Source organism: Eschrichtius robustus, chromosome 10, assembly GCF_028021215.1.
Source record: "Eschrichtius robustus isolate mEscRob2 chromosome 10, mEscRob2.pri, whole genome shotgun sequence".
NCBI lineage: Eukaryota > Metazoa > Chordata > Mammalia > Artiodactyla > Eschrichtiidae > Eschrichtius > Eschrichtius robustus.
The window spans coordinates 107,517,704-107,541,902 of record NC_090833.1 but is presented as its reverse complement, the minus strand read 5'-3'; the positions used below and the strand labels follow the sequence as shown (position 1 = coordinate 107,541,902).

Below are 24,199 nucleotides of genomic sequence, written 5' to 3'. Positions count from 1 at the left end.
GGCTTCATCCACCAGCCATTTCCTGTGAGCATTCACTGGAGGCAGCTTTCAAGACCACAGCAGTGGTCCGAACACACCGAATGCCAGCGAGCAGGCTTTTCTTACCTGGGAATCTGTTAGCTGGAAGCGATCTTTGAAAGCCATGTACACGAGGAAGGAATTTACCCCTAGTGGACAGACAAAACAGAGAGGTGGAGATGTGACAAATACATAAACCAATAATCTGGAAGGGAATAAGGAAGTAATAATATTATGCATATGTATGCAGAGAGACAGAAAGTCAGAGAGAGAAAGAGGGAGAGACAAAGAGAGACAGAGATGGAGACAGAGAATGATAAAGCCAATGTGGTAAAATATAAACTGGCGAATCTGGCAACAGGGTGCATAAGGATTCTTTTTAGTATTTTTACAATTTTCTCTAAAGTTAAAACTGTATCAAAATTTTAAATTGCCCGTATTTGTACACCCACGTTCACAGCAGCATTACTCACAATAGCCAAAAGGTGGAAGCAAAATGTGTCTGTGGATGAATGGATAAACAAAATGGGGTCCATCCATACAATGGGATATTATCCAGCCTTAAAAAGGAAGGGAATTCTGACACAGGCTACAATATGGATGAGCCTCGAGGACATTCTGCTAAGGGGAATACGCCAGTCACAAAAGGACAAACCCTGTAGGATTCCACCTATAGGCCAAATTCATAGACACAGAAAGTAGAATGAGGGTTGCCAGGGGCTGGGAGGAGGGAGAAGGGGACGTTATTGTTTAATGGGTACAGAGTTTCATTTTGGAAGGATGAAAAAAGGTCTGCAGATGGATGGTGGTGATGGCTGCACAACAATGTGAATGTCCTTAATGCCACTGAGCTGCACGCTTAAAGATGATTAAGATGGTAAAGTGTACACTATATTGTATTTTACCACAATTAAAAGTGAAAAGTTAAACATAAAAGTTGCTCTTAACTGTTGTGACTTTAACAAGAAGATGAATTAGAAGACCCTGCAGATGAAGATCTATAATAAATGTCGTTTCTCTGGTAAACCGATTGCCTTCCAGGCTGATTTTTAAGAAACGTTTTTAGAAAGAAAAGGGCCGTGAGTGTGACAAGCAGATGTCACAATTCTCACCCTGGCATTTTAGAGTTCTTGCTTCCAGAGGCACCAGACCAAACATCCCTGCTCAACATTCATCCCAACGGTAAACAACTGTACTGACAACCTGCTAGCCTTGGAGCTTAATTCAAGTTGCCGGGGGTGCTGGAAGCTGCCTGGGCTCAATGCCTCAGGACATCCCTGCCCTTGTCCCCTGCTAGGCAACGGTCACTATCGGAACCCTCCAGGCTGATGTGGAGTAAATTTATTATAAGTATTGAATCCATTTGAGTCTCGGTACTCTCAAAAGTGAGAAAGGTCAAGGGTTACTTAGTTTCATTCACACGGGACCTTCAGGCTGCAATGAATCTTAAGGTAGCTAACCCAATACCCGCATGTGAGATTTCTTTTCCTAATTGAGACTCATAAAATTTAAGTGATTTGCCCAAGGTCATACAGCTAGCTTTTGGAAGAGCAGAGAGATAAACCCAAGACTCCAGATTTTTATTCTAGGCTTTTTCTACCAAATCTGTGGATAGCTACCAGATCCATGCCTAGATTTTACTCATAGCTCATGGCATTTCTGAGCCTAGCAGTCCCAGAACCCTAAAGCATAGATGCTTCCTTGACGATTAGGATCCAAAGAGGTCAACATGTGACCCCATGTGACCTCTAGTCTATAGCCAAGGTCAAGGAGACGCCCAAAGGTGATGTGGTCTGGTAACACCACCCAAACCCCCAAGGTTCCTGGGGACAAGAGGGTCCCAGAGGCACCTTGAGGTAGTTAAGACTTCCCCCAGCCTCCCTGGGACACTTTCAGAACCCAATCCTTAGAATCGTGTTCCCCAAAATAGTCCTATGGACAAAGACAGACCCCGCAGGTGGTCCCAAAGCCTCATCACCCTCAAACCTACCCTGATTCTTCTGGGTTTGCAGGAGGAGACTGCTCAAGTCCTGTACGCAGGGTCCCGGGCTCTCTCCTAAGACCGCCCAGAATCCTCCCTGGGATATCCATGCTATCCTTTGAGGGCACATCACTCTCACAGCCTCAACGCTCCAGCCTGGCTGGCGCACACAGTTCGCTCACACCAGTAAGCTGTGACTAGCTGTCTGGCCACCTGCAATCAGCACGAGCTGCAGCCTAAGCCCTCCCTCCTGGCAGGCACGGGGGTGCAGAAGGCACCAATCAGCACTCTTTCCTTCAGAGCTCTCCTTCAGAGCTCAGCCAGCTCGTGGGCTGAGAAGGAAATATCCCCAGAAGGTGCTGGGGCAGCACTACCTACCGTGGTCCTTCACCAGGGCCTCCATCTCCTCTTGGATGCCCTTGTGCCACTCGGTGATATCCACGTGCAGAGAGTAGTCGCAGCAGGACTTGCTGTCGGCCCATTCCCTCCACTGGTCGAAGGCAGCCAGCAGGCTGGTCCCAGGCTCGGGAACCACATGGTCAACTAGAAAGGAACAGACATGCGTTGTCACCAACAGGAGCTTCAAGGGTTGCGGGCCAGCAGCTGTTTCCCCATTTCGACCCTGAACAAGGGCTTCTTGGGTTCAAAATTGAGATGGTGATCTCTACCACCAGATTCTAAGAATTCACTTAAGCTAGCCGACTACCCAAGAAGGAGAAAGCAGAAACTTGGCACGACTCCTCCAGTGAAACCACGCACGACCTGTCCTGATCTGATTCCCCAGCTCAAAACCGCTGAAATCACAGAGCTTGGGCACATTTCAAGGACAATGAGTTCTTACGGACAATGGCAGTGTCAAATGGCGGGCCAGAGCCGGCAAGCCCTTCCTTGTGTTGATAGCTGGCTTGCGAGACGCCCCCTACCAGACGGCAAGGAACTTGAGGATGCTGGACCGCAGCCATGCAGACGGGGCCTTTTAGAAGTTCCCCGGCATATCCACTCTCTCATCACCACTCGGATTTCTGCGGCATAATACCACTTTGTAATTTAAGGGAGATCTTTCATCCTACGAGTTTAAAGCATTTGAAAACTGTGGTTATTGTTATATTATTATTGAGGTAGGCTGATACGGAGGACAGAGGCCTCTGGAGTCAGGCTCACCTGACTGTTTCTTGGCTCCAACCCCCACCAGCAAGGTGAGCTACTTAATCTCCACTACCCTGAGTTTCTGTGCTGGTTTAAAATAGGGATATTACGTACCCCATACATTTGTTATGAGGACTCAATGAGACGGCATGTCAACATTATGTCACTCCCCAATTTAAATCCTCCAATGGCTTCCCCTTACTCTTCAGATAAAAATTAAAGTTCCCAACAAGGTCGTCAAGATCTTGGCTTGGCCCCTGCCTACCTCTACAAATCACCCTGGACCATCTACCCCCTGCACTCTGATCTCCAAACACACAGGCCATCTTTCAGCCTCCGCCCTTCTGCCACAGGGCCTTTGCACATGTTGTCTCTCCTAGGTCCTGAAGAGCTCTCGCCCAGTTACCATGATTATTATTACTCATCTTCTGCACAGAGACACTGAAATACAAACTGAAATGACGTGTCCAAGGTTGAATCAAACTTACACAACCAAGAAGACAAAACCCAGGACTCTTGACGCCTAAAGCAATGAATCATTCCTCTAAATATTAGATTTTCTACACCCAGGTACGCAGTTCTCAGCTAAGAAAATGCCAGCCCAGGCAATGCTAGTGAGCTCAGATTTCTGAAGTGGATCAAATCTTGCAGACGCTGCTCAATTGTAACCAACTGAGCTTGGCTTCATATGCTTGAAAATACGGACATCTGAGCTGAATTTTCTTTTGACAAAATTTACTTTTTATAAGTAGTAGTATATGTAATTAAATGGGTAAATACATAGCTGGTATGGTAATACATATAACATATAATGTTACCTAACAAAAGCAATGAGGATATACACTTCTAATACAAGTCTGTTCCATCTGTAAAATACTAACATAGAAACTCTGACAAAGTGATTTCAAGTTTTCTTCTTAAATTGTGTCCCCCTGCCCCTGGCAAAAAGAAAAAGAAAAAGAAAAAAAGGAAGAAAACCTGACTTTGTAGCAATCACAGTTTGGGCAGTATCTCCCTAGTCACGCCCCTGGCTTCATCACCTGCTCTCCTCCAAAAAGCCTTTGGTAGCTGTCCACCATCTCTAGAGTGAAATTCTAACTCCTTTTCTTGGTCCTGAAGACCGGTCCCTGCTCATCTCTCCAACATAATCTCTGCCACCTACCCCCTGCTCACCACCTTCAGGCCACCCCGGCCTTGCTTCACTCTTTGACCTGCCCAACTCCCCGACCTCCAGGTCTTTGCACAAGCAGTGCTTTCTTTGGAAATCCATTCACCTTGCTCTTTCCTTGGGCATCTCGTTTTTCTCCTTCTGATTGGGTTAAATGTCACCATCCAGGGTCTCATCCCTCCTCCTTCTGATTCGGTTAAATATCACCATCCCAGGGTCACATCCCTCTTCCTTCTGATTGGGTTAAATGTCACCATCCCAGGGTCGCACCCCATGTGCAGTAGTTTCTGCATCGTTCCCGTACTTTACTCTCTGACTCTCCCCCTCCCACCTCCTGTCGCCGGGATGTAAACTCCCTCAGAGCAGGGGGTAGGTGCCTAGACATAAGAAGTGCTCAATACCTATTTTCAACAAATGAATGAATGCTCCCTTCCAGCTCCCACGCCACCCTGCAAGATCAGGACATGCCCTCCTGGGAACACAATCAGATTTTCCTGCTCAACTTCAAGCATAGGTAAGATCATCGGGTGCTATGTTCCTCAAAGTTCAGGGTGTATAAAAATTATCTTGAGAGCTTATTAAAACCCAGGTTCCTGGACATCACCCCCAGACTTTCGGATTCTGTAGGTCTGGGGTGGGACCTGAGAATCAGAAATTTTTTTTTTTTTTTTTTGGCTGTGTTAGGTCTTCGTTTCTGTGCGAGGGCTTTCTCTAGTTGCGGCGAGCGGGGGCTGCCCTTCATCGCGGTGCGTGGGCCTCTCACTGTCGCGGCCTCTCTTGTTGCGGAGCACAGGCTCCAGATGCACAGGCTCAGTAATTGTGGCTCACGGGCCCAGCTGCTCCGCAGCATGTGGGATCTTCCCAGACCAGGGCTCGAACCCGTGTCCCCTGCCTTGGCAGGCGGATTCTCAACCACTGCGCCACCAGGGAAGCCGAGAACCTGAACTTTTAATAAGCTCCCTGGGAGCTCCACTCTGAGCATCACTAACTGAGGGCAAGCCTTTTCCCACTGATTTCTTCTGCGAAACCGCCATTCACTCATGCCCGCTTTACCACCAGGGTCCTGTTTACTACACAACAGCATTATCACTGACCAAAAATACCTGGTTCCCTCCATATCCAAAAGCAGCTCCTAGAGTTACGAACCCTTGAAAACTCAGGACACAGGCAAAGTTGAGGGCTTCAGGGAAATAAACACATTTCCTCCAAGAGCTAAGGACACTCAGAAACGTGTCCACGAAAAGCCTCCACATGTTTTCCCACAGTTCTCTTTAAATAGAAGCTCTCCCGGGAAGAGCTCCTCCAGGGAACAGGGCAGAGTGTCACACTCATTTCCGGAGGGAGCAGAGATCCTCCTCTGAGGACAGAGCCTGGAAATGACTTGCATGGAACTCACAGGCCTTTTCCCTGGTGACTTTCCTAAGCCATCTGTCCCTACGAGAGCCTGGCTTCTGCCTGACCGTTGACTTCTCTCCACTCTTGTAAGACGTGAGGGACAGATCATCAACCCAGCCTGGCATCGGACCGGGAAAGGATGGCCTTTGAGGTTGGTGAACCCCAAGTTCTGATTCTGACTCCTGCTGCCTCCCCCCCCCTGCTGTGTATATTCCTTGGGACCCCCCCCCCTCACATATAAAACGCGGGCATGAAACGACTACCGTTGAGTGCAGGGCTGTAAGAAGTTCAAGAAAGCGTGTGAAAGCACCTGGCAAAACATCTGGCACACACTGAGTCTTCATTCCCTCGGGATGAGCCATCGGAAACATCACTGTGGTTTCAGTAGGAGGCCTGTGAACCTGGTTTATGAGAGAGCCAAGAAGATGCCCCAGGAAGGCGGCCTGAACTGAGGAGTTCCAACCAGCGTCCAGAAGTGCTTGTGTGTAGAAGACACCAGCTCTTTCCAAAGGACTGTTATTACTTCTCTTAAAACTGTCAAAGGACCCTACTTTTTTTTAACAGCTTTATTGAGATATAATTCACATACCAGCCAATTCACTCATTTAAACTGTTCAATTTTTAGTCTCGTCACAGAGTTACGCAGCCATCACCACAATCTAATTGTAGAACATCACCCAAAAGAGAAACCCCACAGCCATCAACTGCCCCTCCCCACGCCCTCCCATCTCTGCTACTCCCAGCCCGAAGCAACCGCTAATGTGCTATCCGTCTCTGCGGATTTGCCTACTCTGGATATTTCATATAAAAAGAATCATACAATATGTGGTCTTTTGTGTCTGGCTTCTTTCACTTAGCATAGTGTTTTCAAGGTTCATCCACTGTAGCACGTATCAGCACTTCATTCCTTTTTATTGCCTTGAGTGGTTTTGGTACCCTATTGTTATGTTTATTGGATATCGGCAAAGCGTTAACACCCCGTAAATATGCTGCTCCTGGAAAATTCAAATCTAGGACCTCTTTGGAGTTTGTAGTATTTAAAAGACCCTATTTTTTAAACTTCTTATAGTAACTGTAGATTCACATGCAGTTGTAAGAAACGATACATTGTGACCACCTAGAGGGGTGGGATAGGGAGGGTGGGAGAGAGGGAGATGCAAGAGGGAAGAGATATGGGGACATATGTATACGTATAACTGATTCACTTTGTTATAAAGCAGAAACTAACATACCATTGTAAAGCAATTACACTCCAATAAAGATGTTAAAAAAAAAAAGAAAAAACGATACAGACAGATGCTCAGACCCTCCACCCAGTAACACCCCCTGCCAACCGCGCCCCCCAGCCAGGGGTGATGTCTTGCTAACCTGAGTACAACAACACACTTAGGAAGTCAGCCCTGACATAATCCAAGACCCCAGATTTTTTAAAAGCCAGCGGTTAGTGTTTCTGATCAATTTGCATGGGGCCCTTCGCATTTAGAACACATAGAGATGCTAGAAAATCACCCCCGCAGTCCCTGTTCTGGAATTGAGGTGGCTGAGCAAGAACAAAGTTCCAAGTCTGCTGGGGGGAGAAGCAGGTAAAGCAGGAGAAAGATGGGGGGGGGTGGGGTCAGCCCTGCCGGGTCCCCCCTCGGGCCCTCCCCCTGCCTCTCCGAAGCCTCACACACAGACCCCTGTAGGGGCAGGTCTAGAACCTCCTGCAGTCAGTACACACACCACCGGAGCTCCCTGGGGCCTTGAAACTATCAGAACCGCCCATCACCAGCCTCCCCTTCCAGAATCAGCACTGCCTCATTCTCCAGGCCCCGCGCGTTGGCCTCGCCCATTTCCATCTTAGATAAATTAATGGACTTGAATTAAAAGCAAACCGTCAGGGAGATAAAAACACAAACCACCCGCTGGCTTATCTATGGAGTTTCGGGGTTGGCGTCTACTCAGCGAAATGCCAGGTGACCTAGTCAGCAGGGAATGGTTTTTGTTGGTAGAGAGATAAGAGCCTTTGGGGAGCCCAGCCTGACAGTCAGGATAACATGGCTTTGTTCTGAAAAAAGGCAGAAAGGGAAGAGAAAGCACCTGGGAATATGAGAGGGACATATAGGAGAGGTAGTGCTTGAGCTCCTGACCAGTTCTGCCACCTCCTCATCATGTGACTGTGGGCAAGATAGTCAGCCTCCGTGGACTTGAGATTCCTCATCTGTAAAATGGGGTTAATATTAGTACTTAAGCCACAGAGCTCTAGTGAGGTGTAAATGAGTCAATATGGGAACTACTCCGAAGAGTGTCTGCTACACGAACACGCTGAAAAGACCAGCAGGTAGACAAAGTTACATTCCTTCATAAGGAAAACTCCCACATAAATCCCTTTGTGAAGTATTAAGATGCCTCTAAAGCACATGCTTCCAGGGCTAACTACTCGCCTTGCACAAATATACTGCTTCTCCCACAAAGCAAGGAAGCATTTTCCTAAGAGCTGGAACTATCTAGAACATTTTTTCTTATATAAATTTATTTATTTATTATTTACTTTTGGCTGCGTTGGGTCTTCGTTGCTGCGCGCGGGCTTTCTCTAGTTGCGGTAAGCGGGGGCTACTCTTCGTTGCGGAGCACAGGCTCTAGGCACGCAGGCTTCAGTAGTTGCAGCACACGGGCTCAGTAGTTGTGGTGCACGGGCTTAGTTGCTCCGCGGCATGTGGGATCTTCCCGGACCAGGGCTCGAACCTGTGTCCCCTGCATTGGCAGGCAGACTCCTAACCACTGCGCCACCAGGGAAGCCCCTAGAACATTTGTGCCTGGTTTTCTCATCTACAAACCGGCGATAATAATGCACCTCACCGCATTTTTGTGAGCGTTCAATACGATGTAGTCTACCAGGTGCTGGTCAGATATGACCAATTACCATTCGTATTCTCTTCTCTGTGTCCCCCAAAGAATTAATTAAGCAGGAGGACTGGCACACAGAAGGCACTCAATAAGCACAGGAGAGACCAAACATCACACATGCCTCTAGCAAGCAAGGCCTCGGCCATCTCCAGGACTGGACCACTCTCCCTCCCAGGGGCACAGCCATGGGACTCTGCGAATGAACACACCGAGCTTAGGACCCCTACCCTCCACCAAAGTCCTTGTCACACACAGCAATCCCATCCATCCCCCATATAGACTCCATGCGGCGACTGGTACATCCCAGCCCTCCTGAATGAATGCCGGCAAGGGGCCCCCAGCCTTAGGCTAGCCCTGGCCAAAGAAAGGAACAACAAACTCAAGTGTAATTCACAGACTCTGACGATGGGAGGAATGGCAAAAATAATGAATATTCATCAAGTACTTCCTACGTGTCCAGGACTAATCTATGCATCTTCCTTGGATTATCCCGCTCAGTCCTCACACCAGAGCCCTGCAGTAGGAGCCATGGTGGCCTGAGTTTTCAGTTAAAGGAGCTGAGGGACAGGACAGTGAGGCTGAGTAAGCTGCTCACGTCACTTAGGGCGCACGGGGCGGAGGGCCTGGCCTGCAGGAGGTGAGCAACGTCACAGCACCTGGGCTGCAGCCCTGCCAGGCCCTGGGCAGAACTCTGGAAGGTGGGCCATAACGTGGCCTTAGCTGGCAGAGGTGAACTGTGGCCCCAGATGGAAGACTCCAGAACCCCTATTCAGCCACCCCTGCGCAAAAGCGAGCCGGGAGGGGGGCTCACTGAGAAGTAAAGCGCCGCCTTATCCCTTCACTTCTCATAACGACAGCAAGTAGTTCAATAATTCAGTAAACAGAGAAGAGAACTGTGTCGTTAGCCTAACGATCGCAGGCATACTAACTGCTCGAACCTTGAGGCACTGGGGTCATCCCCTTATTTCTCTCTTTCCCGAACTTCCTTTAATGTAATCTTGCTTTTAAAACTAAACGAGTATATTCATATGAAGTAAGTCGAGCCATAAGAAACTGTTCAGGGCTTCCCTGGTGGCGCAGTGGTTGAGAATCTGCCTGCCAGTGCAGCGGACACGGGTTCGAGCCCTGGTCTGGGAAGATCCCACATGCCGCAGAGCAACTGGGCCCGTGAGCCACAACTACTGAGCCTGCGCGTCTGGAGCCTGTGCTCCGCAACAAGAGAGGCCGCGATAGTGAGAGGCCCGCACACCGCGATGAGGAGTGGTCCCCGCTTGCCGCAACTAGAGAAAGCCCTCGCACAGAAACGAAGACCCAACACAGCCAAAAATAAATAAATAAATATATATATAAAAATCCTTGGGGAAAGGAAAATGTGGTCCTAAATTAAAAAACAAAAAAAAAGAAACTGTTCAGTATCCAGTGATCGCTGCTAGAATCATTAAGCCAGATCTGGGGGGAATAAGGGCCGAGGCAGGAGCCAGTAAAATGTATTTATAAAACAAACAAACAACCTCTTAAGTGATCCTATGATCAGCCAGCTTCGGAGGAAATAAACCATGCTCCTGAAATACTTAAGATCTATGGGGGAAAAAAATACATTAAAAGGTACACATAGGGGTACTTCCCTGGCGGTCCAGTGGTTAAGACTCCGTGCTTCCACTGCAGGGGGCACGGGTTCGATCCCTGGTCAGGGAACTGAGATCCCACATGCCACGCAGTGCGGCCAAAAATAGATAAATACAAAATAAAAAGAAAGTCAATTAAAAAAAAATTTTTTTAATTTTTTTAAATAAAAATTAAAAAATAAAATAAAAGGTACATATAGGATGACTCTGCTTCATCCTTGGGCTATTGCTCTCTTCCTGCCCTGTCCTTCCCACCAAGCTCTGGAAAGGGCTGAACCGCTGTCAACGCCCCATGTCCCAGCCTCCCCTTCACACCCACTGTACCCCTGTCTATACCCTGCCTGAACACGCTCCAGATTCATCCCAACCCCGTCCCTACCACTTCGGTGTGACTACCCACAGCACCACGGACCCTGCTTCCAGACAGCACACTGCAAGTTTCCTGTGTCTTGACTCTTCCTGTGTCTTGGGCTCAGCACTCACTGGTGGATGGATTTGGGGACCCGGGCCCTCTTCGGTCTCAGGCAAATCCCCGTGATGAGTAGCTGGAGAAGCAGGTGGGACCCCCATGCTGCAGCACCTGTAAGGGTGGCTCCTGCTGCCCAAAGAGAGCTGCCCATCCAGAACCTGCAAGTGGGTACCTGGAGCTTCCCACACCTGCAGCCCATGCCCCCTGCCCACCAGATTTCCCTTCCTGCGGCCTGGGTCTGGTGGAATGAGGTTGCCCCTTGCTTCCAGGCTGCTGGAAGGTAACCCTGGGAGCCCAGGAATCAGAGCTGGAGACAGAGGGTGAGAAAGGAAAGGTGGGGAGCTGGGCAGACAGAAGACCCAGATTCCAAACCCAGTGTTAGTTCTGATTCTAATGATGATCTTGGAAAGGCCTCTTTCATTCCATTTTCACAATTTAGCACAAGGCATCCCACTTTAGGGAAACATATCCACGCCTCCAGAAATTTGTTTTAAATAGGAAAGGGACAGTTAAATCATTTTCTAATTTCATACCACTGTTTGTATTTATTTGAGAGCCACAATATCAACCGCACCTCGGTATAGCTCTGTAGTGGTTCACAAAGTGCTCTCACGTGCCTTGTCTTGTGTGATGCTCAAACCAGGCAGGCAGGGTGGGTTCACAATGCTCGCACCACAGATGAGGAAATGGGGGCCATGGGACGTGACTGCAGAGCTCGAATCCCAACCCGCCTTGTTTGACAGCCTTTACTAACCATCACCTTCTTGGCATATCTACGAATAGCACGCACCTCAACTTTCCAAACCTAAACCCTTTTCTATCACTGAAAACATATGCAGGTTCACTTAAGTGGGCAGCTAATGAACTGAACCCGGTGGGCAGAGGGGATACAGCCAATGTGGGTCATTGAAATTCAATTTGGGGCGCCAGGTAAGAGCTTGTCAAAATGTCAGCACCTTGTAAAACCTTTTTCTTTGAGGCTTGGTATAGCTTGCACACGGCCTCCTTGCATGTACGATCAAAGGCTGAGCTAATGAAATCTATGTGTGGCAATGAAGGGTCATTTATAATGTGTAAATCCTTTAAGAGGATTTACGAACCCAATGATACGCAGAAATCCTCTCCTTGACTCATCAAAAGCAGACGTGGAGAGTCTGAGAGCCCATCTGTAGGCAACGTGTGGGTCAACCTTCCAGGAAGGGGCCCACCAGAGTCGACCGGTGGGCATGGGGAGGGAAGGGAGTGGAGTCACTTTGCCAGACAGGGCTTTACTTCAAAACCAGCCTCGGTGGACTTGATAGTTTGCTCTCCACTCACTTGAAATGGATGTGCGGAGTAGCGCCTGCAGGCAAGGCATCATCAAGCTGCGAAAGGTGACAACAAATCTGCAGCACTGCTTGACCACCAGGAGTGCTTAAAGGACTCCATGGTTTGTGCACAATGATGGCACTAATTGCCCACGAGTTTTTTTACTAATTGCTTATTGATATAAGCAAGTCCGGCAGACTCCACTTAAAGAGACTGTTTGTTAATGCCTACAATAAGGTTCAGATCCAGAGACCCTTAGAAATGGTTCTATCTTTTTACTGATGAGGAATCTGAGTCCCAGGGAAGTTTCAAGAGTCACTAAAGACACATAAAGTGATGTACCAGTACCAGAATTAATCCCAGGTCTGAATCCAATATCTGTACTGTTGCCTTTACTTTTTTTATAACAGGATAAAATATTACCGATAATCCCACCATCCTAATCATAACTGTTCATCTTTTTCTATATCATCTTCCACAACTGTCATGTACATATGTTTTATGTGGGTGTAATCAAAAGGTCCACTCACTCTTAATTGTGGCTTTTTTCTTAATACCGTGCTGTCTCAGAGTCTTTATAATTCCATTTTTTTATGAGAACTATTCTAAGGAGAATCTATTACAACTTTCTTCACCATTCTCCTATGTTGAACCTACAGAGTGCTTCCAATTTTCCTCTATTATACATAATGTTTCTATGGACATATTCACGCAAATAACTTTCGCCTTATGTTAAATGGTTTTCTCTGGAGAGGGTCCTGGAGTCAGAGTTACTACAGTAATAATACAGATGACCACGTTGCATTCCAAAGTATCATCACTTCATACCGCCTCTAGCCACGCATCAGAATGTCATCCCAGGCAGTGCTGGTATTTTCATTTTATTTGCTTGCTATTTAAGGGAGTAAAAAACAAAGCTCTTTTCACTATTCTAGGCCGTCTCTATTTCAGATAAATGGCCACCTTCCAAGACCCAAGTAGGGGACTAAGTAATACATAAGAGAGCAGATCAACCAGCTGTACAAAGAGGTTACTGACAATTTAAGCAGGATATGATGAAATGGCTACGGCCACCATCTTAGTTCTCCTGTCGCCTTATCTCTGCTCTTAGCTTTGTCAATCTGAGCCCTAAAATGATCCCCCCTAAGGGCGCCTTGTTAGGCCTTCAAGACAGAGGCAGGGCAGCAGCCCAGGCCCCTGGGCCCCAAATGCACAGACCGAAGCTGTGCTTTCTCTCAGCAACATGTAAGCTCACAGACAGACAGACAGACAGACAGACACTTAATAGGAAGTGCCAGCTCCGAAGCCGGATGGTGAAATCGTGGCCCAGGGAGAAGGCAAGAAAAGCCAAAGGTGAAAATTCCAGCCAAACTCGTTAGAAATCAAAGCTTCCAACTCCAGGCTCATGTAGAATTTCTCCAAGAGATGTTGAAATCGTTGGCTAACTGCGGGAGAGGGTTCTGTTTCCTGTAATTAGACAGGCATTCTGAGTCTCAGCCTGGAGACAAGCCAACTTTATGGCACCTCACACCCGTGTACCGGTGGGAGAAACACGAAGTTTGCTTCAGGCACGTGTTTGGATCCTGGAATTCCTCTAAGCCGTCTGAAGTCCTGGGGATTCTCATGGGTGGGGATTTCACAGGCCCTCGAGCTGGCTGGCTCTCAAATGCCCTGGTCGGACAACTGGGCCTCAACTCCACCAGCTAAAATACACTCGTGTTTATGAAAAAAACGTTAGAGCACCAGTAAGTTTTTAGAACCAGTAAGTTTTGTGTGGGAATGGTCTCCAGGGCTGTAACTGTCCACGCTGAATGTGCCGGAAACCCCACAGAGCGTTCACAGAGCCCTGGCTCCAAGCTCTCCTGTCTGGAGTTGAATCTTGGCTGTGCCACTAACTAGCTCTAGGGCCTTAGGCGAGTTACTTAAACCACCCACCCCCCTACCTCAGTTTCCCCATCTGCAAAATAAGTATAGCAACCATGGCTACCTCATAGCATAGGGGTCAAAAGCATGAACTCTGGGGTCAGACTGCCTAAGTTGGCACCCCAGCTCTGCCACCCACTAGCTGTGCAACTCAGGATCCTTCACCCTCTCTGGGCCTCAGTTTCCTTACCTGTGAGATGGAGATAACAGTACCTCCTCACATGGTTGTTATGAAATGGTGTTTCCAAAAGGCTTATACCAGTGCCTGGCAGAGTAGGTCTTATACAAACATTCATTAAATAAATTGAAAGTAAAATAGGATCATCTTGAGCATATAAGGCTGCTTGGCCTAAGTCCTGGCACAAAGTCAGTCTTCTCCACGTGCTCGATTGTGTTTTGAGGTAGAATATGAGTGGGGGTCAGGGCTCGGGCGTCGCAGGGGCACGGAATCTAGGAGGCTGAGGGCACCCTTCAGGGCTGCTGGTGCGCCAGGGTGCAGGGACAGGGCAGGGGGGAGCGGGGGGGGGGCGGTCAGGGTCAGGTGGAGGACCCATGAGGGGTAACAGAGTGCGGGAAGGGAGCAGATAAAGACCTTATTGAGAGAACGAGGTCCAGGGTTCCCGGTGCCACAAGAAAGGACTGGAACTTTGAAGTGTTCATCTAGCTGAACAGTCTTCTGCATAAAACTAAATAAGACTAAAACAAGCAAAGCAAATCTGTCCTGTTTATACAGCAAGTAGGCATGGGTCGTAAAATAAAAGACAGTAAATGCTAGAGCAGGAAGAATCACAGAGACCCTCTGTCAAGAGACATAAATATAGACATTTCACCTCCCAGGGAATCACCCTCCCCACCCGGCTCCCGACCCTGGGACAGCATGATGGAAACAATCTTCCTATCAAATGGAATGTCTTAGGCATGAAGAAATGTATCCAATTTGCATTATGAACCAAACGCAAGAAAAACGGCCAAGCAGAGCAGAAAACACCAACTAATCATCATTAACAAAGTCCATGTAATTCCAATCACAAGGCCCTGGGTACCAGGATGATGGCCAGAGGGTATGTGCATGCCTGTGTGTGTGTGTGCATGCGTGTGCATGCGTGTGCATGCATGCATATGTGCCTGCATGCGTATGATAGGGGCAGAGGGGTAGGAGGTGAGCTCCCTATCCTACTTCCTGTGGACTTTTGGCCACAGCGTGCAGCCAAAAAAACAGACCCAATCTTTGCACGTGCATGTGGGATCTTAGTTCCCCGACCAGGGATCGAACCTGCGTCCCCTGCAGTGGAAGCATGGGTTCTTAACGGCTGAACCACCAGGGAAGTCCCACTCCAGGCTGCTTTGAAAAAATGGAAGAGACTTCCCAGTTTTCACCACAAAGTCTGCCATAAATAAATTCCAGAATAGAAACAAATTACGGAAAGCATGCAGGAAAGTAATGAGGGAGGGGGGACCCTAGGGGTTGGGGGGACAACCAAAAGGGACTCTGTCCGGGGCTATAGGGCAGACTCAGCTCTGAACAGCTCCACCTCGAAGAGGGGTGGCAGCTGGCTGTGTCAGGCCACGATGAGGTGGCTGGGGAAACATGTGAGTAATGACACTTCCTCTGTTTGTCTCAGCTTTTGGTTGCCTGGGACTACCAGACCACAGATTCTGAACTGGCCTGCCAAAAATAAGAGATTACAGGGCTGTTCGGAACATAATGAAAAAATAAAAGTCACACCACAAGGCTTTCACGTGCAAAGATTGGGTCTGTCTGTTTTCGTTCCTGCTGGTTCCTTGTTGGGAAGGGAACCCGACGAGAAACTCAAGGACTTGCAGCTTCCTAATTAGAGACCGACAGAAACACACGTACTGACATACGTAATGTGAAGAACTATGTCAAAATGCTCCAGCCCAAGGCCCAAGGTCGTTGTCAATAACAGGAAAGAACAACGAGCAACTTCATCAAACAGGGTCATGTTTACACTCTTATTGAAGTAGATAAACAAACAAACCCTATGATCTGATGACAATAATCTTTCCGTGAAAATATGGACTGAAGTAGTGTGAGGTTCACACCTACTCTAATGCAGGACGTCACGTGTGGACACACACCAAATAACATAATAAAGGCGAGAGCACCTAGTTCAAACAAGAACTGTCGTAAACACTGGGTTCTAATTAGCAACTGAACAACGATTCCTCCCTTGTACAGAGCTGCTATGACACAGCCTCACTGTTTATGGTGAAGAAAACAGCAGCTATCAGACTGGAGTTCAACCCAGAAACAAAAGCACAAGGAATTTGGGCTCTATTCTGTTTATTCCAACATTGCACAATTCTCCTTGCCTCCCCTCCAATAAAGGCGGGCAGGGAAATAAGAGCTGGTGATGTCATATGTTGACTGGGATCTATCTAGAGCCAACATAATTGATGGGTGTTTTCCTCCTAGGAACCTGGACTGAATTCAAAAACATAACATAACATCTCTGGAGTCTGAACCATGGCCCTTGTACCATGATGTGCTCCCCATTTTGGGCTGAGGGCTGGCTATTCAATGGATCTTTTTTTCCCCCGATTAATAAGACTCTGACTAACAGCCAGTGTATCTGGACAACAAGGTTTAAGCTTGATAAGGGACCCAGTTGTTCAGGGAGCCTTAATTACACTTTACAACTGTGTCGATGGTGGAGACTTCGGGTCCTACACAAAGACCACCCGCACGGCTGTACATAAATTCAAACACTTCCTCACATTATGTTCTCTTCCTTCCCAGGAACGACAGGGGTAAGAGACAGCAACCCAGATGAAAAGGACAGCTCCAAGGGAATTTTCTTTTTATAAAACTCCTTTAAGTGTGAAAGCACTTAAATGCCAAAAACTTGGAAAACCAGAAAAAATTGAGGAAAAAAAATTTTACTATTCCATCACCCAAAATCACTATTAATATGTTGATGTGCGCCTATGAAATCTTTATTCCTACCCACTTATACACACACACATATATTCTTTATGAAAATAGTATCATAATTTTATAGTATAAATTGTACTTCATTAAACTCTTTTTAAAAAAAAAAGTAGAATCAAATTGGACATAGTGATCAAGGCCTCCTTTTTTCCATCAATATATTGTGAACATATCCATATTAATAAATATTTCCTACACTGGTTTTTAATGACTCCATAATATTTTGTCCTAGAAGCGGCCATAATTTAACCAATCACTTATTTTGGTCGCTTAGGTTGTTTCTAATTTTTTCTCACAAATAATGTTGCAGTGAACATCCTTAGAACTAAATGCTTGGGCTTCCCTGGTGGTGCAGCGGTTAAGAATCCGCCTGCCAATGCAGGGGTCACAGGTTTGATCCCTGGTCCAGGAAGATCCCACATGCCGCGGAGCAACTAAGCCCGTGTGCCACAACTACTGAGCCTGCGCTCTAGAGCCCGCGAGCCGCAACTACTGAGCCCGTGTGCCACAACTACTGAAGCTCGTGCGCCTAGAACCCGTGCTCTACAACAAGAGAAGCCACCGCAATGAGAAGCCCGCGCACCACAACAAAGAGCAGCCCCCGCTCACTGCAACTAGAGAAAGCCCACGTGCAGCAACGAAGACCCAACATAGCCAAAAATAAATAAATAAATAAAATTTATTTTTAAAAAAAAGAAACAAACAAAGAACTAAATGCTTGCACATAGATTATTCTGGGTCAAGGGGTATGAATATTTTTTGCTCATAAGTTTTTAAAGCTCCTGTTAGATAGTGCCTTACTGCCCTCCAGAAAGGCCATACCAATGTAAACACCTGCCAGCAGTCTATGAGTGCCCATTTCACCACAACACTGGATGTCAGAACTCTTTTTAACATCTGAAAATTTAGTAGACAAAAACTTAGCTTATTGCTATTTTAACTTGTATTTCTTTTATTAATATTTCAGTTGAATATTTTTGCATAAATTTAGTGGTAGAATTATGTCTTCTTTTGTGAGTACCTCATTCATACCCTTTACTTTTGCGATTAAAGCATTCATCTTTTTATTAAAATGTTAAGATTTCATATTTTAAATGTATCAACCCTATGTCATATATATATTGCAAATAAAATTTCCTACTTCTTGTTTTTCTTTTAACTATTTTACTCTGATAATGGCTTTAATTTCTATGTAGTCAAGTGTCTCCATCTTTTCTGATTTCTGCCTTTGATGAAATACCTCCTGTGACTCTTTGGCTGTATTTTTTTCTGGTTCTCTTTTGACTTTGTTGTTTATATTTAACTCTAACCCAAAATCTAGAAGGTATTCTGGCATATGATTTGAGGAGCTTACTTTGCTTTGTTTTTCAAATAGTTAACTATTCCAGCATAATACTGCAACTATATTATAGTTTCACCATGAGTTTGAAATGTTATCTTTTTCATACACTAAATACTTAAATACAGTTGGCACTTACAGATTTTCTTTTTTTTTCCTGTTGATGTATATGTCTCTTCTGGAGCTAGTACCATACCATCTAAATTATTGTATTTTTATAATTTTTTTAATACCAAGCCAGTAGTGGTCTCCTCCCCTTCTTCATTATGCTTTTTAAAAATTTTTCTCAGTTCTCATTACATATGAATTCTCCCACCAGAACTCCAGAATCATTCAGTCAGGTGTCCAAAAAAAACAAAAACAAAAACAAAACACAATTTGAAGTTTTGGTTGGAATCACACTGAATTTATAAATTAATCTCTAAAGAATCTGCTTCTTTAAAGTATTAGGTCTTTCTATTCATTAACATAGCACTTTTTAAATTTATTAAAGTCTTCTCTTAGGTCCAAAACATAAAAATGTATTCTTATAATTCCTAGTTACTTTATATTTTGTGTTGCTATTGTGAATGGGCTTTTTAAATTATATTTTCCAATTGGTTATTTCTGGTATATGGGAAGGCTATTAATTTTGAATACATATTTTTATACTGGGTCATCTTAATAAACTTTTTTCTTAGAGCCAATATCTTCTTCAGTTAATTCCTGTGAATACTTAAGGTAAACCATCTAACAAATACCAGTCATTTTGTTTTTCCTTTCCAACAGTTTTACTTCTTCTTATTTTTCTTGTCATATTACGTTGGCTAAGACTTCCAGAACAAGGTTAAATAACAGTGATAATAACTGGCATTCTGGCTCCTTACTCATCAGGAAGGGAGACTTTGAAGTATTTGCTGGGCCAGCCCAAGTGCTCCTGCTCAAATTCCACAGCCCAGAGACCTGACGTAAGATGCAGTTTCAAGGCAAAGAGAGAGCAGTTTCAACACATTTTCCACAACTGAACAAAATGCCTTTGGGAAACACATAAGATATCGGATACCAAAAGAGACCAAATGAAGACGACGCTGATATTTCCTATGGTAAATGCCAGACTTGACAAGTGAGGGGATTAGGATGGAGATGGTCAGATGTCAGATGGTCATTCCTACAGTGAAGAAGTGTTCAAAGCCTGGTGGCCCTGGAGCCTGAGGGGCAGCGAGTGGCCCATTTCCTAGCTCTGTGCTTCCCTTGATTCTCAATAGGAGGGAGGCAGGTTCTCTCACACATTTCTTCACCTCCTCCTTCCCCAACTAGGTCCATTTCACCCTCCTCCAGGAAGCCTTCTGAGACTATCCGGATGGAAGCTGGCCACCTGCCCTTCAGATCTGGCAGAGTACTCACCTGGCTTTCACCTCCTCCCTGGCATGACTTTCCCAGAGGCAATGACACCTCACTATCTAAATCTGGCCATTGACCCCCTCACTCAAACTCCACCAAATGTCCATAAAGGACCTCCATGCAATCAAAATAAATTGCCCTTGGGAGGGGTGGTTATCGAGTCTCATTCAGGGTCTGTATCTTCCTACTTTCACACAATTATGAGGATCTCAATCATGTGGTCCCCAAGCAGAAGGAAGCCTTGAAATGTGAACTTAAATGAGGGAGGGTGACAACCACAGTCAGGTACACTAACAGCACCAGTAAGTGAGAGAGGACAGGAAGGGAGGAGGCGGAGAATGATGAAACAGAGACAAATGTTTCCAACAGCTAGAGACCATTTGTGGGAGTTGTCAAAGGCCCACCACTTTGAAGGTGAGCACAGTGCTAAGACATGGACTCAAAATAATAACCCTGGGCCACAAAGGAAGGTTAAATTACATTCTGTTTCCTCCACTTAGAAGGAACTGTGCACTAGCTTTGGAAAGAAATTTTTCATCAAAATAGTTTCAAAGGCTTTTGTTTTAAAGGGTAAACTTTTCAGGAGAGGATGGAAGGGGCCTTTCAGGAAGGAAGGGACTTAACATTTATTATGAGCCAGGCACATGCTCAGGACTTTGTACCCGCTATCAAATTTAAGCCACCTCAGTAACCTTGAAACATCGTATTACAGATCAGAAAACTGCGGCTCAGAATTACCATATGATTCAGCAATTCCACTTCTGGGTACATGCGCAGAAGAATAGAAAGCAAGGACTCAAATAGATGTTTATATACCCATGTTCATAGCAGCATTATTCACAATAGCCAAAAGGTGGAATCAATCCAAATGTCCACTGAGTAGATTTAAAAATGTAGGTATACACATACAATGGAATATTATTCAAAAGGAATGAAATTCTGACACATGCTACAACATGGATGGACCTTGAAGATATTATGCTAAGGGAAATAAGCCAGTCACAAAAGGACAACTACTGTATGATTCCACTTATATGAGGTAGGGGGAGTTCGTGTTTAATGGGTACAGAGTTTCAGTTTGAGAAGATGAAAAACCTCTGGAAATGGATGGGGATGATGGTTGCACAACAGTGTGAATGTACTTAATGCCATTAAGCTGTACACTTAAAAATGGTTAAAAGGGCAAACTTTATGTTATGTATATGTTACCACAATTTTTTAAAAAGGAAGGAAGGAAGGAAAGGAAAAAAAAAAACCTGTAACTCCTCTGAAAATGGAAACTACTGTCCAGCAGTGCAGGTAGAACTCAAACACCATAGGCCAGGGGGCTTCCCTGGTGGCGCAGTGGTTGAGAATCTAGCTGCCAATGCAAGGGACACAGGCTCGAGCCCTGGTCCGGGAAGACCCCACATGCCGCGGAGCAACTAAGCCCGTGCGCCACAACTACTGAGCCTGCGCTCTAGAGCCTGCGAGCCACAACTACTGACTAAGCCCATGTGCCACGACTACTGAAGCCCGCACACCTAGAGCCCGTGCTCCGCAGCAAAAGTAGCCCCTGCTCGCCACAATGAGAAGCCGCAATGAGAAGCCCGCGCACCACAACAGAGTAGCCCCCGCTCGTCGCAACTAGAGAAAGCCCGCGCGCAGCAACAAAGACCCAATGCAGCCAAAAAATAAAATAAATTTAAATAAATTTAAAAATTATTTTTTAAAAAACCCACCATAGGCCAAATTCAGAGTCCAAGACCCCTTCCCTCCACGTACCTCACTAGAACTTCCCTGCCCCCAAGACTCACACTCCATAAGAGCTGACCTTGCACAACAAAGGCTCTGTCACACCCTCCTCCAGCCTTCCAGGCTCTCTAGCAAAGGAGATTCCTCCGCCCTAAATCCCCCCTTGCATGCTGGGCCACATACTCTCACAGTCAGAGTCTCTTGGCGCCGTTTGTGAGAGTTCTCCCTGAATTTTGACAGTAAACAGAAGGGGCTAGAGACTAGAGAGGAGCTGAAAAAAAATAGGTAACTAGGGCTCACCTTCAACCTCAGGGAACAGGGAGCACCACTCCCACCCCACCCCCAGGATGACACACATGGGTATCAGGCCCTCACCACCACCCTCACCCTTCCCACTCACCTTCCCTCCAGACTCCCCCCTACACCCTGCCCTCCGAAACTCTTTTTTTTATACCCAGCAAAACTAATGTATTCGTACATTCTAAAGCATACCAGACTCTTATTTACCAAATTCCACATGCCTCAGTCCACTCACCCATGCCTCTCTTTTGCCTGGACACCCCCTCCTGCTGCCCACCCCACAGTCAGACTCCAGGGCAAAATCATGACGGGCCTTTAAGGCCCTCCAGTCTCAGACTTGTTCAGGGAAGCCTCCCCCTGACCGTCTCTGGCAGATTGTCAAGATTTCTTCTTCTCTATTGCCTCTGAGCCTTCATCTAGAAACGATCACATTTTATTATAATCCTTTCTTTGTGGGTCTCCCCAGTAGATGGCAACTTCTTTAAGAATAGAGCCCAGGGACCTCCTTGGTGATCCAGTGGGTAAGACTCCACACTCCCAATACAGGGGGGCTTGGTTCGAGCCCTGGTCAGGGAACTAGATCCCACATGCATACCGCAACTAAGAAAACCACACGCCGCAACTAAGAAGCCCACATGCCACAACTGAGTCCACATGCCGCAGCTAAGAAGTCTACATGCCACAACTAAGAAGTCCACATGCCACAACTAAGAAGTCCACATGTCGCAAAGAAGATCCCGCATGCTGCAACTAAGACCCGGTGCAGTCTAAATCAATAAATAAATCTTTAAAAAAAAAAAAAAAAAAAGAATAGAGCCCATATCTGCAGTTCTAATGGCTAGACCAGGACCTACCACGTGGCCTACTAAAGACCAGCAGAATGAGTCAATGACTGTATGGATGAATGAACAGGGTTTCGTAGTGGTGGAAACCACAGAGATTACACAGAGCAATACTGTGATGGCACTGGGCAGGACCTCATCCTTCCGTTGTTATCTCCCTCCCCCCACCCACATCAGTGCAGCCCCAGGCACCCAGCACCATTCTCAGTTTGCAGTTTTATTAGGTGTCCATCACTATGATGTCAGAAGCATCCGGAAAGCAAGGATGGAGTCGCCTGAGATCCAGTGCACATACTGAAACCATGCATCACACCTGATGCCCGCAGCAACACACCAAGCAGGACACATGCTGTCCAGGGAGCCAGACGACCAGGGTCTGAGTCCTCATTCAGCCTTGTATGAGTTGGGTGGCCTTGGGTAAGTCACTTAACTTCTCTATTCTGCAATTTCTTCATGGGGAGTGGGGGATATTCCCCACCCTATCGATCTCACAGAGGGAGAGGGAGGGTCCCAGGAGACAGCAGCTGTGAGTAAAGCCTCTGCAAGCTATAAATGCAGGATGTGATTAGTTTTATTACCCTGGCCTATGGAGAGGGGGGATGCCCATCTAAGGCAGGAACAGACGGGCCTGGGAGATCCCCGGTCCTTGGCTGAGAGTGCCCCAGCCTGGCAGGCTATAGAAGGTGTCAGAAGAAGCACATTGGAGCAAAGAGGCCACAAGGCCACCAGCAACTTCCCTCCATGGCACAAGACCATTTACCTGCCCACCCACCATAAAGCAGAATGAAGGGTGGTCATAAACAACAGCAAAACAGGATTCACTCTGGGGCCCATCGTGAGACAGCAGTGCATCTGGAGGAGCAGAGGGGGGCCTGAAGGGAAAGGAGGTGGCCATTCCAGCCAGCCAGGGACAGTGAACCCCAGAGACAGTGAATCCCAGAGTACCCTCTGTGGGAGGGCAGAGCGCCCTGTTTTTCTGGGGCATCCCTAATTTCAATTAATCTTTCTCATCTCTATGAACATCCTTGTACTTTTCACATCAGACGTCCCCATGCAGGGTTAGGAAAGCATACTCAAAAACAAGTTCTCACATCATGGATCAAGAGAAGGGCGACTAAGTGTCAGTGAACAAGTGGACTGGCCTTAAAACAAAGCCTAGAGTCAGAACCACAATGAGATACCACTCACACCCCTAGAGATGGCTATAATCCTAATGCAGAAAGTAACAAGCGGTGGCAAAAATGTGGATAAACTCGGGCCCTCTGACACTGCTGGTGGGAATGGAAAGTGGTGCAGCCACTTTGAGAAACAGTTTGGCAGTTCCTCAAAAAGTTAAAGTTAGAATTACCCTATGACCCAGCAATTCCACTCCTGGATATATACCCAAGGGAAATGAAAACATATGTCCACACAAAGACTTGTCCACAAGTGAATATTATTCATTCACAGAAGCCAAAAAAGTGGAAACAAACCCTAATGTCATCAACTGATCAGTGGATAAGCAAAATATAGTATATCCTACAGCATAATATTATTTGGCCATAAAAAGGAAAAAAGTACTGATACATGCTACAACATGCATGAGCCTTGAAGACATCATGCTAAGTGAAAGAAGCCAGTCACCAAAGGCCACATAGTGTATGATTCCATTTATATGAAATGTCCAGAGTAGCAAATCCGTAGAGAACTTTCTGTTTTACTGTTTGCCATAGGCTGGGAAATGGCAAGCAGC

At 46.4% G+C, this 24,199-nt stretch overlaps 1 protein-coding gene across 2 annotated transcripts in view; it reads right to left on the bottom strand.

Moving 5' to 3' along the window:
- Positions 1-24,199, bottom strand: part of DPYSL2 (dihydropyrimidinase like 2) — a 112,792-nt gene that overhangs the window by 30,295 nt on the left and 58,298 nt on the right. For both annotated transcript variants that reach the window (XM_068553683.1, XM_068553684.1), the window contains exons 4-5: positions 2,378-2,542; positions 106-167 (exon numbers count right to left, since the gene is read on the bottom strand). In XM_068553683.1, coding sequence (XP_068409784.1) covers positions 106-167; positions 2,378-2,542 — 227 coding nt within the window. The remainder of the gene's footprint in view (positions 1-105; positions 168-2,377; positions 2,543-24,199) is intronic.